We start from the raw sequence: 12,875 nt of genomic DNA on the forward strand, positions 1-12,875 counted from the left end.
CGCCAGCCTGCCCCGCCCCCACACAGCTCTCGTGCGCCCCCTACCGCCACCCCTAGCTCTCCACACAGCCCTCGTGCGCCCCCAGCGCACCACACAGCCCCATTCCCCTCCCCCCACATAGGGCCCTGGCACAGAGCTGGAGCAGGTGTACAGGGGGTAGGGCTGCAGATTTCCCCCCTACATGGCCTAGGGGAGCTGACCCCACGACAGCTAATAACCTTGGGAGCTCTGGGCCTGCTTTCAAAGTTGGGAGCTAGGGCCTGAGTCCTTGGAAGGAGTTGGGTCAGACCGGTCTTTGCCTTCACACAGCAGCAGGTTCATTGCAACTTCCCCAGCTAGACTCTTCTCCACAGCAGCCTGGGGTGGTGTTACAAGCCCCTCTCCTGGAAGTCCCCCTCTTCCAGGTTACGTCAGCCCATGAGCTGGTGCCTGCCCGTAGCACCTGTCTCACCCGTGGCCTCCTCCCCTCTGGCATCTTCTCAGTGTCCCGGTCCCAGTGCTGTGCGTGGCGATAGTTGTATGCCTAGGCGTAGAAACCTCGTGAATGAATCTGAACCTGAACTCCAGATCCCAACATCCCCTAGACTCGACCAGTTCAGATTTAAATCGGCGTTTTGGGACCCGCTTCTCTCGTTCTACTGAACTATACTGTACCTGCCTTTCAAAAGTCAGAGCCTTTGCTGTTTCCCCTTCCTCTCTTGACCATTGCTCTGTGGAGAGTCCAGAATAAATAATGAAAAACCAGCTGTGCATTGGCCCCGTCCTCAAAAAACACAGCCTTATGTTCTTAAAAGCAAATCTTTCCCCTACCTTCCAAGGTGGTGCAATATTTCTTTGACCGGTGTAGCCTAGTAATAATAATTTCTAAGGGCTGATTTATACATGCTGGAGTCCATGGGGAAAGGAAATGCTACAAACTCATATGAACTGAGAGTTACATCAGTCCCTGGCTGGATGCCCAGAAAGGAGATGCTCTTCATTTTCTAACAAAGAGCTACAACAGCTTGTGCCTAATGATGCCAACTGAAGCATCAGGAATAGCTACGTATTGTGTGTTAGCACTGCCCTTGAGGGATCCTCTCTTTCTCCTGATAGAAAGTCTGCATCACTGATGTTTCATCTGCCTTGTGACAGGTAGGCCCATGGAGTTGGCTGGAGCATTCCCAGTTTGGAGCTGGTACAAGCTGTCCTCTCTGCAGGAATGACAGATTTCTCTGCTTTCTCTTTGCTTGTCCAAGGTTTCAGAATCCTTCCTTTGTGGGACATGCTGAGAATTTATTCATCCATTGTTGCAGGAAAAGTTTTGGTGTTGGATTTTTTTTTTTTTTTAAATGCCACTATAGCCACAGTGCTTTTTGTTCTTCAAAAGTTCCCCCAAAATGGGGTGGTGTGTGCTCAGTTGCTGGGAGATCTTAAACCAAAGCAGTGAGACTTGATAGTGATGGATGACTGTAACTTTTACTGATCATGTCTGCATCCCATGGGTATCCCACTCAGCAGCACTGGCTGGACACCAGCAGGCCTGACCCTCTTTTGCATGCGCTAGGCTCAATGTAGAACCTGGGCTTGGTAGTTGGGACTTTTCTTCAGTTGTTCCAAAGTCCTAGCTGGGAATCTGTAAGGCAAACTTGAGGGTATTTATACTGGGAATGAAAGTTAAAAGGAATTAGGACAAATGGGAGAAAGCGTAGTGACAGCAGCACACCTTAGGTAGGAGGGAAATAGGTAAAAATCAAGAGGAGAACAGAAAATCAAGTAAAATATAAGAACAGTGGGAAGAAATAACGCATCCCTGGCCCTTCCATTGTGAATCTGAGCCAAAGATCCCATATTAACTAATCAAGTTTCAGCCACATTCCTGTGAGGTACAGCAGGGATAGGTTCTGTGTTTAGAATAATATTTACAAATCCAAAATCAAATTAGAAAAATAACTGCTTTATTATGAAATTTAATTCAACCACCTGAGAAAGCTGAAGAAGAAATTTGTTTATTCCAGAGTTCCACATCCACAACATTCTCAGCAGACTACAGCATGATAACTTGCTGTATTAGTGGGAAAATGGGTTAATTACCATATCAAACCACTCACATTAGCTCACTGTATCCTGAGAGCAGAACACTTTATCCTAGCTCCTACCAAAAGCTGATGAACTACCTGGATGAGCATCACATACAGCACACTCCTTTATGTACCCCTTTTATTACGCTTCTGGAAGTCACTGGCTCATCCTTAGGCCAAGATTGGTGACTACTTCCCTTCAAGGCTAGAAGATAGCTGTAACACCAGCACCCTAATGCAGCATATAGGAGCAATGAGTAATGCTTGCGGTGTTGCAGAGTGTGAATCCAGCCGGTGGAGCTCTGCTAGTAAAAGTCTTGGACCAGTTCGTGTGCACAGACATCTCGATTCTTTCTCCACAAGGTCTCTTTAAAACACCAATGGGTTGCAGTGCAATTCAAAGCACTGCATTAATAAAAGGTTGTTTTGGGAGGGATGCAGTTTGTTATTAATAAAGTGTTATTCCCAATAGCCAGCAGGGTATATATTCAGAGACCATTTTAAGTAGGAGATCATCTTGTCCTTTATAGCTGACTTTTCCCATTTCAGTTCTATGCCTCTGTTTCTGCTGTGTGGCCTAGAAGTCTCACTGAATGAACTGGACCTTTCCTGCCTTAAAGCTAACCTCATTATCTATATAGACTTTTTTTAAAAGGGAAGTGGCAGGAGAAAAACAGCATAGGGGACAGAGGGTGGTTTATTTACATTTTATTGCATTTTAGGCTGGTGAAATCTATCCACAGAGCACATGCTGTATAAAGTCCAGCACTGCACGCTTTCCCCATGATTGATTAAGGATTGGCCTTGACTAGGATTTAAAGGTGTGTTGTTGGAAGATGTCAGCTAACACATTCTGAAGGCCCAGTGTAGACAAGACACTGTACACTTTATGCTAATCAGTCCATGGAAGCCTAGGGTGCAACTCAATCAGCTGAGCATGTCGGTCTACATTGCTTTATCTACACTAAAGGGTTGGATTATGGTAGTGAGCACATTAACTAACATCCTACCTTCAATCTTGGACTAGATGATGCCTTAGAACAACTATTCTTGGGTAAGAGAGCTAAACTCAGTCTATCCAGCTCATTCACTCCTGGACATCTCTACTAACGGTACCCACATCGGGGGCCAACTGTCACTGACCTAGTATGAACCGGGTTGACACCCATCAGTCCACTTCCCAGACAACAGAGACACCTTCAGAGTGGAGCACCTTTCTTCCATGCCAGGCTTCAATCTGGTAATCCTGAGATAGAACATCTTGAAGAACTTTTTATTACCAAACCTCATGAAGGCAAGGGGAGAGTGTTCCTGCCCTAAGCACGCTCTCCTAACAGCAAGCAATGCCTCGCTTGTTTCATCCAGTTTGTGCATTCACAGCCGGGGCAGATGATGAAACACAAAACCATTGCGTGATTGATGAAAAGAGATGTTGCTTTGTTCTAGAACACCCAGAAAGGTTAAAGGATGAATGATCATTGCCTGCAGCACTTACCAAGCGTGTGACGTCATCAAGTCCAGCTCCGTACTGAGGCCAGGACCAAGTCAACCTCGACCATCCCTGACAGGTGTTTGTCCAACCTGTTCTTAAAAACCTTCTGTGATAAGACTTTCACAATTGCCCTTGGAAGCCTGTTCCAGTACTTAAACCATCCTTCCAGCTAGAATGTTTTCCTAATATCTAACCTCAATCTCTCTTGCTGCACTTTAAGCCCATTACTTCTTGGTCGGTCTTCAGTGGACATGGGGAAATAATGACAGGACCACTTCTAGCAATAAGGAGTTTGGTCCTCAGCCAGTCAGGGCCCTAGACTACCCGATGAGCCTGTCAACAACCAGCCTTCACTTGCAGTGGTGTGGGTCAAACTGCCACAGAACAGTAGGATCGGTTCGTGTCCTGGGGCAGGATTTGAACTGAGAGGCCACAGGTAAATGTTTCTACTCAGAGTTCCTTTAATCCCCCCCTCCTCCCCCTTCTACATGCAGAGGAAACAAACCCCAGCAACAGATCACATTCATTTTGCTAGACCCCACAGAAAGGCCCCCCCCAGGTACAAGTCCATCCACTTGAAGGGGAGGAGAGGACAGCTGCAGAGGATACCAAGTCTTGCCTACCGACACGTGATAGATGGGTCAAGTTTTCATTACTGCCATTCCTCCCTCACGAATCTGCACAGGACAGGAACACCTGCAATCAGCAGGCTGAAGTGGTTGCAGTTGGAAAAGCAGCAGCAAGGAATTCTGCCATGCATAAAATTAGGGTAAGTTTGACACAAGATCATTGCCCGCATGATCCATGCATCACCTGAGGGATGGAATCTTACTCACACAAAAGAAGCCAGCATCGTAACCCATTACTCCCTCCCCCCCCCCCCTTCATCTTTATGTTCTTACACTGGTGAGTTTACCACCACTGACCCGTCTCATGTTAGTAGGAAGTGTTTTGATGCCTGCTAGGCTAGAATGGAAGTGATCTTTACAAGTTTACTGGCAGGTGCTCATAAAGTCCCTGGCTCATCGCTTACCAGGGACTCCAAGACCTTGCAGAGAAAGGAACACATCAGGGGAGGAAGAGCCCCGGGAGCGCATCAGCTTGAATTCAGCCCAAGTAGGTGGCATTTCTTAAGAGGCAGGACTCAAGCTGCAAGGAATTCAATTGCATCTCTGGCTTATTTCTTGTCGAGCACCGGCTGAGATGTTCATACCATAGCCTTGAAAGACGCAGGCATGCAGCCAGCTCCTGTTCATTAAGCAGCCTTCTCTTGAGCCTTACCTGTTGTGACAGCTGAAGCATTATAGGAGCTGCCAGAAACAAACCACTCCGCAAAGAAAAAGACAAAGACACTGACAAATGAAGCAGCAGCCACATGGGGCAGCTGATGCCGTGGGCAAGAGGCTGGGAAAATGGATTTGGAATGTCAATTAGGCAAAATCTGACGGAGGACACTTGAAAAATACTTCCCCTCCTCCTTAAAAGCTATGGTTGGATGGATTATTTTTTTTGTGGTCTGTGCCTTCTGCAACATGACAGCCTCTAAGCACTTTGCGTGAACAGAAAGGTCGGACTCTTCTTTCTGGCTGTGGTGATATCAAGCAGAGACACACCCCAAAAAACAAAATCCTAGGCTGCTCCCATATCCCACCCTTTAACAGGGAGGCTTTTTCTGTTTCAGTGGCATTTCAGAGCCAGACATCTCCCTCCCTGCCTCTCACTTAAGCTGGTATTCACTAATCCATGGGGCAACTTCTACATGCAGCAGGCGTGAAAAGAGCTATGTTTCCACTGGAACATGGAGCCAACATGGAGCAGAAATCCTAGGAAGTTAGGTATGAGATCAGGCAGTTCTCATCCACAGCCACCACTGGTTTCAGTGTAAACACACACTGAAGAGCCCACAAAGGGGCCATCCCTATTCTTGGCTGGCACCGTGGTGGTCTGTAAGCAGCCTCATTTCATGTGACAGTGAGGACAATAAGCCAGGCCTGTCCTACTCCTAAGGGGACCAAGGTAGGAGCATTGTTTGCAGAAGAGATGTTGCCCTCACCTGAAGGCAGTTTTCTGTGTAGCTGCCAGTACTTCTTCCCACCTCCCCGGTTAGAGATGAGAGAGAGAACTGAGTCCCACTGACTGGCTGTCACTGCAGGCTTGTTCCTACAGCGGATTTAGTGCTTTAGCAATGTAAAACAAGCAGCGAGGCTTCCACCATGTCTCAGGTGGGGGGTTACCCTAGTCCATGGCTGAATTCAGCCCAAGAGATTTCATCACTATTCCCTTCCCTGGGATTACAGAAGGCCTGAATTTACCTCTTCAGCATTTAGATACACAGCCCAAGCGTTCCATTTTCTTACTTTCATTCCATTAGTCAGAGTTCTACCACCCCATTCTACCTTTACCACCACCCCTTTGCTCACAAATTCAGCCCAAACACTGATGCAATTATTAAAACATACTAATTGATAGTTGATAGAGTGCATCAGCTGGTGTGATAAACTGCATGAACTGGAACAACTGTAAGCCAGAAGGTTCCTGCCGGGATTACTTTCACCTCTGAAGACACTCACTCAGAGACGGTTTAATAGCAAGACAAAGCAAAACATGCATCTACTTTTGTAACTGATTCAGAAACACACAGGGTCTTTCCAATTCAGGTCAGTCAGTGCACACTTGGTTCTCACCTCATTACAAACCACCCTTTTTATACAGCTGGGGAGAAAGCAGCATTTAATGAGCTGTGCTAGGCTGAAGGTAAATGGAGGGATTTGGTCTCATAGCAGGTTGCCAGAGTTAGAGGTTCAAGTTTATTTTAATAATCTCACATTGAGCAGAAACTGGTTGCTGAGTTTCAGATAGGTTCAACTCTCTAGTTAGCCCGCCTGGAAACCTGAGCCTCTAAGAACTTTCTTATTAAGATTAGTACTAAAGAGCTGTATCTTTTAATAACAGGTGAAAGTTGGGAAAGGAAAAATGAAAGTCAGGTTGTTGGACAGTCATTTCACACCAGGGCTGAGGTCCAGCACAAAACCAAGGGTCTCATGCCATGAATTACTGAGCACCTTCAAAGCTGGTAGAAAGTCCTGGATACCACGCAGCATTCAGGAACAGGCCCCAGAAAGCTTTGGATTTGCTCATGGTATGACATAAGCCAATATTTTCCTGGTTGAGTGTGGTAAGAAAAGCCTTGTGACAAGCTCTTCTAGTCACGCAATGCTCCATCCCCAGCGACATCAACATGGGGTGAATTGGATGCACAAAGGAAGAAGCCCTGATGTTAGTCAGTGATTAAGACGTCTGCTGACTGCTATTGAAGGAAGACACTCGCCCACCCCTTAAACTCTACAGGCTGCATTTCTAGGACTTTCCGCCAGGCATCGAAGCAGGACAGGATCTCTGCCCTAGTAGTAAGGAGTAAGTGGCTTTCCTGTATAATCCAGTTGCTGGGTAAGCGGTGAAAAGCAGCAGGGAAGTTTTCATTTATAACAACAGGATTGCTGCTGCCCCTCACAATACAACTGAGCTGTCACCACTTTGTCAACGCGGCGGTAGCTATTACGACAACACTTCAGAGTGCGCACACACAACATAAGCACAGGGACTCAGCATGAAACCCAGGGGCCCTTAAATTGTCAAGAGAATGCTGCCACGGCCTCTGCTGTGTGAACGGCCCTACGCTCAGGGGGCATTGTCATTCCAAGCCATACTGCACTGAGGCAATGGTTGCAAGGCAGTGCTGAGAGCAGCAGGTTTAAATAGGTGAGCTCCCCCGGGAGAATTTTAATGGACTACATTGAGCCAGCTGGAACATGATGTTTTTCCGCTTTTGGCAACAAGGCCCACTCTATTATTTAGGGCCTAGTTTCTCAATCTATGGTACGCATACCCCAGGGGGTATGCGAGACACAGGCAGGGGGTACACGCAGCAAAAAAACCCATTGAAGGGAGGTGGGCGGCAGCCGCCGACTTCTGGGGAAACCAGGCAGCAGCCACCCGCTTCTCGTCGTCCCAGCTCCTAGCTGGGAAGCAGGCAGTAGCTGCCAGCTTCTAAGAGAGGTGGGCAGCAGCCGCCGGCGTCCCACCCCGTCCCATCTCCTAGCTAGGAGGTAGACGGCAGCTGCCCCAGGCCTGGGAAGCTGGGTAGCACTCCCCGGCTTCTTGGGACGTCAGGCAGCAGCTGCCGGCTTGGGTGGCAGTTGCCCACGTCCCACCCAGTCCCAGCTCCCAGGTGGGAGCCTGGCGGCAGCCTCCTGAGCACTGTGAGCTGGGCTTGCAGCTGGGTGGCAGCCAGCCACGCCCCAGCTCGGAGCAGAGAGACAGCCTGCCGCGCCCTGGCTTGAAGATGGGCAGCAGCCGCCTGCCCACATCCCTGGGTCCCAGCCTGTGCAGAAGCCTCCTCTGCCTCAGCTCAGAGCAGGTGGCAGTTGCCCACCTCCTGGGCTGGCATCCAGGCAGCAGCCGCCTGCAACTTGCCCAGGTGGCAGCTCCTCTCCCCGGCTCAAAGCCCAGAAAGCCAGGCGGAGAGCCCTGTGGCTTACCCACTGCTGGAGCCCAGCTCTATGGGCAGGCTTACTTGTCAGTTTCACTGCTCTAGTTGTGCAGTGAAATTGACAACTATGACAGACCCAGAATTACCAGAATAAAAAAAAACTTCAGAGGTGCCCACACAGTGTGACCTGCCCGAGGCCCGCACCCCCTAGGGATGGCCATGGGGAGCGCTGCTGTCCACTCTGGGCCACTAGTCCCTGCTCCTACCTCAGTGAGACCACCACATGGCCCCGCCATCAGGCCCTAGTGACTGGCTGGCGATGACCTTTGTTCCTATATGGAGGAAGAAGGAGGGGAGAAACAGCAGGGGGTTTTGTGATCTGCAATGCTGTGTGGCTGTGGCAGACCTCAGAACTCTCCTGCTTTACGAGTAATACAGTCCTCCCGTGGTAAAGGGGGAGAAGACTATTTCTCAGAGTGGGTACTTATTACAATTTTCAGAAGAAGTTCAGGGGTACTTGCTACTTAAAAGGTTGAGAAACACTGATTTAAGGCCTGTGCTTCCGGCCCAGGGGAGAGGGGGCTGGCGCACAGTCTGAGGGAAATGTAATGGTCTCGGCAGAGAGCACAGCCGTGGTTTTAACTTCACTACCCAGCATTAAACGCACTAGGTACAAATCTCTCATGGTGGCAAATCTGCTTTTACAGGGGGTTTCTTTGCCAGAGAGCAAAGCCAGCTCAGATGCAGTGGAAGGAGTCTGGCAGGTGATCCACAACACCTGTTCTGCAGGGCTAATTCCTTCCCACACAGGCAGCCATTGAAGAAGAATTCCATGCCTCTGAGGGGCTATTTTGAAGAGTTCCATTTCCTCCCCACAGCGAAGTGGCAGCTCAGTTCCTTCATGCGCCTTTCCATGACAGGGCCCTCCCACCCATCCTTGAATTTGGCACAAGCCCAAGGGGCCATGGAGCATTTGAACACCCCTGTCCCTGCAGCTAACACGTCTGTTTAGAAGAGAACTCAGTTAAAACATCACAAATCCTTACACAAGGCAATCACACCAGCAGGCCAGTTCTGTCTCCTCCATTAAGTGCCCCAGGCAGCCCCTGTAGTCCAAACCCCAGCCAGGCTATTTTTGACAGAACTTCTAGAGATAAGTGTAAGCAGGAGGCTTCTGTTCCCAAGGTAAGACACAGCCCCCCACCCCCCATTCTTCCCCCTTTCATTGAGTTTGCAGGAGCCTCTGCCTCCTAGTAAGTGTATTGAGTGTCATCCTCCAGTCATCTGATTCTTTCTCCTCTCCCCATCAAGCACAATCTGGGGGGGGAGGGGGAGAAAAGAGGGTCAGCACAATCCCATGAACAAACAACACCAGAGAATTAGAACAAAGAATTGTTTAATTAATTGCTTAACCCTTTCTCGTTCAGGGACCAGAGAAACAAATATTCTGCTCCTGCTAATGAGGACAGTAAGGCTTGTGTGTTCTCTCTACAACTGCAAGGGCAGAGTTCGGGAGACTGTCACTTAATATTTAAAAGCTCTGAGCAGTTGTCTTTGCAACCTCCAAAGGAACCTTAGTCTCCAAGGAGATTCTCACTGCTAAAATACAAAAATAAAGAAGTAATCTCTGCCTATCCTCAGTTAGAAAGAGTTAACCAAAAAAGGGAGGGGCTTCTTTTCAAGGAGAGGGGTAGAACAGCGGTAAATAAAGCAACATCTCTTCCCCAGTACATTTTTCCTTCACCAATAAATATGGAATTCCTCATTAACAAGCCATAAAGCAGACAATCTGTCCAAAATGTGGGGGTGGGGCCAGAGTGACTCCTCACTTCAACCCCTCTATTATTTTCTTCTTTCTAATCAAATCAGCCATAAAAGAAGAAGATATCCTCGGCAGAGGCATGAAGTCATGGAACTGTCACACTGCAGCTGGCAGGTAGGAGAGCTACACTTGGAAAAACTTGGCTTGGAAAAACAGCTGCCATGGCATAAGCTGAAGGGAAAGAAACCCCAGGAGAGCTTGCGGTTCTGTTCTTTTAAGAGGCTCCAATTTCAGTAGATTTGAGAGTTTAAACGTTTGATTTTTAAGATGTTTTCTAGCAAAAGCTTGCAAAGTTTAAGGAGAGGGAAGAAAAAGAAAGCTGTGTCTATAGGAAAATCTTAGGCAAAAGAAACCCCCAAAAACCGGCCACTTTAAAAAACCAAAACAAGTGAGCCATTGTCTGCTGCCACTGGATTTTAAACAACAGTGAGCACCTGGGAATATTGTCACACGGCTGAAGGGAGTGGCCTGTACGCAACTGAATGGGCACAACTGTGTGAAAGTCACATGTACACATCGGTGGTATGTTAAAAAGTTAACCAGACGAGAATGGGAAAGGCGTAAGCACCCTTCCACCCCCACCCTCCACCAGCACTAAATGATGGCATGTCCCAGGAAAGTCCTGTCTGGATGGGAGATCTGAGGTTAAGTTTGCTTGAACTATGACAAACGTCATCTGTCCTAGTCCTGAGGCTCTGAAGAGCACAGGGGCACTTGGTCTTCACGGGGTGCATTGCTGAGGGACCAGAGCCTCACCTATGTAAGATGGAGCAGACTGTGTGTCTTAAAGGCAGAGGTGCAGCAGGCAGAGATGATATGGTCCCAGCTAGCTCCACCTTGACTGCAGCAAGTAGAAGGTGGAGCATTGCTTGCTGAGGGTCTGCTGACCACTGCAGGGTGCACCCTGTACCACAAAGGATGCAGGTCATGGGACACACCACACAGACCTCTTTAGGTCACACTTGGCTCACCCTTCTGGTACAGAAAAGCAGGTTAAAAAGTGTGTGTTGTGGTGGTGGGAGGGAAACCAGTCATTGATCAGCCAACACCCAGCCATTTTTCCCTTCAGTGGCACACAGCAGCCAGAGAAGGAAGGATGAGTCACACTCTTCCACAACAGGTACAGGAAGACCAGGGATTCCACGATGTGGAGAAACAGTCCTACTGTCGCATGCCCATACACACAACCCCCCCACTCCTGGGAGCCAACCTTAGCATATTTAGATCCTCAGCAGCAAAAGGTAAAGAGTGCAAGAAAATAGTAAGATCTCCAGGGGCTCTTTGGTTTTAGTTGACAGTCATAAAAAACACAGTTCTACTTAGGTTGCAGCACAGTCGTGTAAGATCAATTTGATATTTACTGTTGGGGAAGTGCAAGAGGGAACACAGGACTGCAAATTACCTGGGAAAAAAGGGACATACAGAGCTGTGTTCTAAAAGGTATGAAGCACCTGGCACACAGTTAGCAAGAGAAAAGTGGGGAAAGCAAGGAGAGCTCCTGAGAGGATCACTAGCCCACAGTACCTCTTCTACGTGTTGCACAGGACAGAGGGCACAATGGTGATGAGGAAGGGAGAGATCACCTCTGCTGAGGCCTGTAGTGGAGATTCTGAGCAGTTGACTGCACTAAAATTTCACCTCCTAGAAGCTCAAACTCCAGATGCAATGTAGCATCTGGCAGCAGCATTCCCAACTCCAGGGCAGAGAGGCTAGGAGAGGAGAAGGTAAACAGATCTAAAAGGATTTGGGGTGAAGGAGATGGAAGCTTTGGAAGAGTGCTATTACTAGCCACTTTCCTTGGTAGCTCTGCCCAAATTAGTCATCTAAGCCTCAGACCTCAGGCCAAATATCCTCCCATCTTTACTCTCCAGCTTCACAAGCCACACAGAGGAAAACAATGGATATTAAAGCTGGGAAGGCAGTTCCCCCTCATCCAGCTGCATGTACTCAATGCCTCCATTTACTCATCAACTAAGATAGATGCCCAGAGACAAAAAATGGGTGGTGGCCAACCCTTAACACAAGCACAGCCCCCTTCAAGGGCCATGCATTCAGAGGTGGAGACCGGATAAATGTTAGTGAGATGTTCAGTGGGCCAAACATATTTTTCATTATGACCAACAGGCCCAGACTGGGGCCCCTGGCTAGGAGCAGAGCAGCTAAGCCAAGCTTCAGAGACCAAGATCACTGCAGTAAAGTTATTCCAATATCCCTGCCCTAGATTTACATTTTATTTAAGATGTTAACTTCTCCTCCGCAAATGCATTAATGTAGCCAACGCCCCTTCTTCCAGCTCACACTGGAGAAGGTCACCAGTTTACACTGCTCACAAACAACTCAAAAATCCCTGCAGGGACTAAATTCCACTAAAGGCAAAACCCAGACTGCATTGCCATGCTGCTCAGTAGTGTGATGGGGAGGAGGAGGAGAGGTGGTGGCGGTGGTTTAATGAGAAGGCCGCTCCTGCCCCTGGCAGCTTGTACTACTCTGTGCATAGTGTGAAACAGTGCAGTCAGAGAAAGTTTAGAACCAAGGAAACCAGGTTCCCCTTCAACAAAACAATTACAGGAGACCAAGCAGTTCTGCTTTAGCTGGGCCGGCACTGGACTTGCCCTTCTGAGCTGTCTTCATCATCTGAGCCTCCAGCCCCACCACTGGTCAGTCCTGTGATCCGGTAGCCCATGTTCAGCAACATCACCTCCAAGGGGTCTGCGTTCATTCGTCTCTGGTTAGCTTGGGAAGCGCCTTCCATGTCTTCCACCACACGCCCATTGAGGGTGTCACTCTGCAAACAAGAGACAGCTTTGGGAGGGCAGTCATATGAGGCAACACTAGGACTGTGATTTGTGTTCACGGGGGAAGGTCGCATCATCTCTACCACTACCTTCTGGAGCCTTATGCTCAGATCTCCTGGACTGAAAATAGGGTGCAAGTCATGTCATGTGACACCACGACTGGTAGGCTGGCCCATTCCCTAGCAGGGGTATGTTCATATTACAAGCCCAACAGTGT

General features: G+C 48.6%; 1 protein-coding gene across 2 annotated transcripts in view; it reads right to left on the bottom strand.

Moving 5' to 3' along the window:
* Positions 1–9,420: 9,420 nt before the first annotated feature.
* Positions 9,421–12,875, bottom strand: part of WDTC1 (WD and tetratricopeptide repeats 1) — a 34,027-nt gene continuing 30,572 nt past the window's right edge. For both annotated transcript variants that reach the window (XM_067543299.1, XM_067543298.1), the window contains one exon: positions 9,421–12,648. In XM_067543299.1, coding sequence (XP_067399400.1) covers positions 12,451–12,648 — 198 coding nt within the window. In that variant the 3' untranslated portion in view covers positions 9,421–12,450. The remainder of the gene's footprint in view (positions 12,649–12,875) is intronic.

Source organism: Emydura macquarii, unplaced genomic scaffold, assembly GCF_026122565.2.
Source record: "Emydura macquarii macquarii isolate MOO-44397 ecotype Brisbane River unplaced genomic scaffold, CSIRO-AGI_Emac_v2 contig_820, whole genome shotgun sequence".
NCBI lineage: Eukaryota > Metazoa > Chordata > Testudines > Chelidae > Emydura > Emydura macquarii.